The sequence below is a fragment of the Vicia villosa genome, linkage group LG7, assembly GCF_029867415.1.
Source record: "Vicia villosa cultivar HV-30 ecotype Madison, WI linkage group LG7, Vvil1.0, whole genome shotgun sequence".
Taxonomy (NCBI): Eukaryota; Viridiplantae; Streptophyta; class Magnoliopsida; order Fabales; family Fabaceae; genus Vicia; species Vicia villosa.
Genome location: NC_081186.1, coordinates 73426018 through 73431997, shown reverse-complemented (window position 1 = coordinate 73431997; position 5980 = coordinate 73426018). Strand labels below are relative to the sequence as shown.

Genomic DNA, 5980 nt, shown 5'->3' with positions numbered 1-5980 from the left:
AATGAGGGATTTTGTACAAAGGAGAATTAGAAGAGCACATGCCCAGACAAAAGAAACCCATTTGGGTCGTGCCTTTGATCTATGAAATTTGATAAATGGATCATGGACCATAAAGAGAAAAACTATAGTAGAAACCCTATGAATTCTCTAAGTTATGGAGAGTTTAGCCCGGTTTCAGAGGCCATGTTAAGAAAGCTCACCAAACTTAAAATTTCAAATAATCAAAACATAACACAAAAGGAAAAAACAAATTCAAGCACCATAGAGCAGAAGACCAAAATCTTATAATATACCAAGAGAACAAAAGACAATGCATGGAAGGTGACACAAGCAAACTACATCAAAAATGACACACTCCATTTTAGGAGCCATTCGAGAGGCATGAAGATTTTGAGTTGAAACTGTCAAGGGTTGGGTAACCCTCGAACAACTTGTCTTTTTCTTCTTTTAGAAAAGTCTTTTATATTTTTGGGGTCAATATGACTAATTTTAATGTCAGTGAGTGTTGTACTAATAATAATTTCGTAGATTTCTATTACTCATTTAATGATAATAATGATATTTGTCACTTTAATTGGATACATGAAGTTTTTTTTTTTTAATAAGCAATTTGTTCATAGTAGGATTCGAATCTAAGACTTTGAAAGAAGCACACTCTCAAAACCCAAACATTTTACCCTAGACCACAAACACGCACACGATACATGGAGTGATGGATAGACAGTATAAAAACATTTTAACATTTTATATATGTGTCAGTGCATCACACGCAACACCCCTTTTCTCTTAAATCATTATTCATTAAAGTGAATAGTTCACTTGTTGACTTTGGTTTAGAATAAATTTTCTAAAAAAACACATTTAAAATCCTCAATAAATTTTCAAATAAACTTATACTAACAAACTTCCCTAAATACATTCCATCGGTACTTACTTTCCCAGTGATTCTCTCTCACTCCTTATTTATAGGATAAATTCTCACTCCTAAATTAGGATACATTGCCACAAAAATTTACTAACCACTTCATTAAAAAATCAACAACAACCTTCGTAACAAAAAAAAAAAAACACAACAATTTTTTTTTTAACAATTTAATTTTTTAATTTTAATTCTGTAACATACTTTGACACATCCATACACCCAATCACAATCCTTACTCCTGCCACTTCAGTTTCCATCTGGGTCCTTGCATGCTCTTCTTCAACCTCACCATCCAAAAAAACCATTACACCCCGCGCACGTTAGCCTCCACCACCACACTCTCACTCCCCAAATCCCTAATGCATAAAAACAAACCTTTTTGAAACAAACCTTATTGAAACAAACCTTATTACTAGGTTAATTCAATATCCAAACCCAAACTTCACAAACAAATTTTGCACTTTCTATTTCGATTCAACAATGATGGACTCCGAGAATCACACCCCAGAGGAACACCTACACCCTCACCCTCTCTCCTCATCCAAAGACGAATTAGAAAACCTCGACCTCCACAAAAACCTCGACCTCCACGAAAGCCACGATTCCGTGAATAGTAAATCGTACTCTAATTACCGGAGCGTCATGTCCACGCTCTCCGATTCTCAAAACCATCCTCTCTCTCCGCCGAGTCTCGTTATACCTGCAGACTCCGATCCACTCCTAGCTCCACCGCACCGAGAATTTACAAACCCTAATTCCGCCGATAATTCCTCTTACATCGACCCTCCCTCTTATGCAGACGCGACTTTTAGTCTGTTCGACGGTGAGACATCTTCCAACGGCGGTGATACTCCGACACGAAGCTCCTCGGAAGGATTATTTTTCTCGAGATCTTCGTCGTCTTCGAGCTCGGAGTATTTGAAAATAACGGTTTCGAATCCGGTTAAGGAGCAAGAGAATTCGAATTCGATTGTTCCTGGGAATAGTAGCTACGTGACGTATTTGATTACGACGAGAACGAATGTTCCGGAGTTTGGAGGTTCGGAGTTTAGTGTAAGGAGAAGGTTTAAGGATATTGTGACGCTTTCGGATCGGTTATCGGAGGCTTATCGAGGTTTTTTTATACCGCCGAGGCCGGATAAGAGTATTGTGGAGAGTCAGGTGATGCAGAAGCAGGAGTTTGTGGAGCAGAGGAGGGTGGCATTGGAGAAGTATCTTAGGAGATTGGCGGATCATCCGGTGATTAGGAAGAGTGATGAGTTTAGGGTGTTTTTGCAGGTTCAGGGGAAGCTTCCGTTGCTGACTACGACGGATGTGGCGTCGAGGGTTTTGGATGGGGCGGTGAAGCTTCCGAAGCAGTTGATGGGGGAGAGTTTGATTGCGCCTAGTGAGGTTGTGCAACCGGCGAAAGGGGGGAGGGATTTGTTGAGGTTGTTTAAGGAGTTGAAGCAGTCAATGGCCAATGATTGGGGAGGTTCTAAGCCGTTGGTTGTGGAGGAAGATAAGGAGTTTCTTGCAAAGAAGGAAAGGGTTCAAGAACTTGAACAGCAAATCAATGGTGCATCTCAGCAGGTGTTATTTTCACTATCGTTTTCAATTGTGTTTATACTTCTATGACCACATCCTGTTTGGATTGACTTATTTGAACTGAACTAGAAATAGCTTATATACATAAGCACTTTTTCTGTGTGGTTAACTTATGATGGTACTTGTTGTAGAGTTTCTCATCATGAGACAATTTTGTGCAGGCGGAATCACTTGTAAAAGCACAGCAAGACATGGGAGAGACAATGGGTGAATTAGGATTAGCATTTATTAAGTTAACAAAATTTGAAAATGAAGAAGCTGTGTTGGACTCTCAGAGGGTACGAGCTACTGATATGAAAGGTGTAGCAACAGCTGCTGTGAAAGCTAGCAGATTATTTCGAGAATTAAATTCTCAGACTGTGAAGCATTTGGTATATAACAAAAATTTTGTAATGTTAACTTTTCAATTATACATTTGTTTTGGTTGTCTACTTAGAAAATTCTTTCGAATATTCGTACCATAGGTTGACTTATTCATATAAATGGATTGAACTTTTGCTAATAATAAAGGGCAACCCACTGAGTAGGTTTAATTGTTGATGATTTTCCGTTTTATGCATAGCAGGATACACTTCACGAATATCTTGGGTTAATGATGGCTGTTCATAGTGCATTCACAGATCGCACAAGTGCACTATTGACGGTACAAACCCTGCTTTCAGAACTCTCTTCTTTGCAATCAAGAGCTGAAAAACTTGAAGTGGCTTCATCTAAAATATTTGGGGGTGACAAATCAAGGACTCGTAAGTTAGAGGAGCTACAAGAAACCATAAGAGCCACAGAAGATGCAAAAAATGTTGCAATAAGAGAATATGAGCGGATCAAGGTAGGGATTTAAATGTTTTTGATTGTGATTGGTTTCGTAGGCTTGATATGTTGTCTTCAAATAGCTTTCTACTTTGAGGATAGTTGTGTGATTCAAAATGGTATATATATGCTTCAATTTTATATAAGATTCAGTTGATAATATATCTTGTTCTTGAGGTCCATCAAAGTGGTGTTTTGTTTAATTTCAAGTTCTATATCTTTCATTGTGGACAAATTAACATTAGTGTTCATTACTTTATTTTCGCTAGCCAGCTTAAAATGTCCTATGATCTGTCATTTGCTATCCTTTACAAATATTATGGCCATTCAAAATATGTATCAGTTGTAACAAATTAGAGGTTCAACCCTTTGTATTTGGGGACCAAGTGTTTGTGTAAATTTGTCGATCGTGCTCCTACTATATGCATCTACATTGGAAAATTTCTCATGTGTTAGACATTAGGTTTGTTAGACTATTATTAATCTTTTTGTTTATGGGTTCAAAGTTGTTATAGCAGTATTGGCACTTGACCTAATTATTTGATGTAAATTTTAGTATTTGCTTTGACTCTATAACACATCTCTTCCATTAACGATATTTTCTGTTGATTATTATTAATTGACCTTATTATTCCCAATAATCCTTACCTCGCTTTCTCTTTTTTTGAACATGTTATCTAAGCCTCTGTGACCAAGTAATCACACATACAAGAGCATCCCCAAAAGTTTAATTTTTAGGTGGAAAATGAATGATTTGTTTTATATAACACAGGGCTTTAATGAATTTTCTGGTGAACTGTTACTTGAGAAACTTCAGTGTTTCTCTTGTGTTTGAGATTTTCCTTCAAGCATCCGATTTAGATTTCCTTTTCCCTTCTGTTATTTCTTATTCTTTCATATATTTCTTTATCCTTTTTGTGTTTTTGTGTTTCTGGTTTAGTTGTGATCTTGAGGGGTTGGGTGAATGAATCTCCCCCATTTTAAAACTTAGAAGTGTTTTTTGGCTCCCTCTATTCTCTCCCGTGCTTTCTTTGGGTTGCCAACGATCTTCTTAATAAGCTTATGCTAAGCTTATGCTTGTCCTCTTACATAGCTGGTTCAACATCATAAACTGATTTCCCTTCCTTTTCTAAATTTCTTCTCTGCTTTTGCGATGACATTGTTCCAACTTGGGATTTCTCTAGTTGATTGCTGAATTACTACCATACCTTCTGAAAGTATCTATGAATTATATTATGAGGTTCTTATAGTTAAGCTGCTTTCCTCTCTTTTCCTGCGTCCCTAACAATAAACCCGTAATTCTTCTCACTAAAGTATTTGTGGCTATTATTTATTTATTTATTAAATATCATCTGTTTAGTAGAAAATCTTCAAGTAGGAAGATAGTCTTACTGGGAATCAGTATCATAAGCTGCAAAAAAATACCCTATTCAATAAACTGGCAATGTAGTATGATACAGGTGGGAGCTAGTCTTCTATCTGTCATTTTTGATATATGAATTTTATCTTAAGAATTAATAAGATCACTACGGACAAATGAATATGCACATCTTGTCTTCTGTCAGGAACCTATTTTTAATGTATGATGTTTTTTTCGCTCTTTTCTTTTAGTTCTTCATTAGCAAATATCTGTTAGTCTAGTCTTTCATGCATTATGGTTTGGTCTTTTAAACTTCATCTTATAATATTATGTCTGATTTTAAAATGTTATACCCCCGCCTTTTGCGTGGATGATTGATTATTAGATTTTGTTGCTTTGTTTTTTGATTTCCATTCCGTGCTATATTTTTCTTTCCTTTTTATCTATTTCCTTTGTTGCTTTGTTTATTGATCATGGTGCCAATGCAGGAAAACAATAAGAGTGAACTTGAAAGGCTCGATAAAGAAAGGCAGGCTGATTTCTTAAACATGTTGAAAGGATTTGTAGTTAATCAGGTAAATTATGTCCGTTTGTTTTTAGTTCCTCGTTATGTAGAACTTAACTTTTCTTTCATGTAGCCGACGTCACTTAATAGAATAATGCTTGATTGTTATTGTTGTATCTGATTAACTTTTGTTAATAGGTTGGGTATGCTGAGAAAATAGCTAATGTCTGGACAAAAGTTGTTGAAGACACTGCCGGATATGCGAAAGAAAACACTTGAGCTCTGGCTATAGATTTAAATTTTCATCTTTATTCATTGATGTGTCATTATCATAATGTCTATGTATTCATGACAATAAATTAAAAGATGTGTTTTTGCATGTTCTTAGGTTTTTCTCATTTGTACCTCAGAACATTTACACATCATTCAAAGGATATTTGATGTTGTACATTACATGCTTGTTTTGTTTGTTTGACCCATGCTTTCCATGAGGTCTAATTTTTGTTTTATGTTATTTTCGTTTTTAATTGTCAAAGTAGTAAGTAATTTAAAGTGTTTTACTTAAAATTATGAAATAAAATTAATCAACAATTGAGTTTAATCTTAGTCGAATAGCATAACAAATGTATTTTCGGACCAGTTCTGTGTTCAATCTTGATAGTTTTTGAATATTTTTTATTATTAGCTGCGTTAGATATTGCTTTCAAATCTAGTGTGTCTATGAATGTTAAAGTTATTTGATGTCATGGTAGATGTTGGCAACTAATTTACAAACCAGAGTTTGTTATTTGTGATCATA

General features: G+C 35.5%; 1 protein-coding gene across 2 annotated transcripts; it reads left to right on the top strand.

The window, feature by feature from the left end:
- The first annotated feature begins 1115 nt into the window (after nucleotides 1–1115).
- LOC131620807 (sorting nexin 2B-like) lies at nucleotides 1116–5721 on the top strand. 2 transcript variants are annotated; one of them, XM_058891975.1, is made up of 5 exons: nucleotides 1116–2494; nucleotides 2671–2880; nucleotides 3072–3335; nucleotides 5165–5251; nucleotides 5380–5721. In XM_058891975.1, exons 1-5 carry the CDS (start codon nucleotides 1403–1405, stop codon nucleotides 5458–5460), a joined length of 1734 nt encoding a protein of 577 aa, XP_058747958.1. In that variant the 5' UTR covers nucleotides 1116–1402; the 3' UTR covers nucleotides 5461–5721. The 2 variants fall into 2 exon arrangements, with proteins under 2 accessions (XP_058747958.1, XP_058747959.1); XM_058891976.1 differs by having other exon boundaries at nucleotides 1118–2494; nucleotides 3075–3335; nucleotides 5380–5716.
- The last annotated feature ends 259 nt before the right edge of the window (nucleotides 5722–5980 follow it).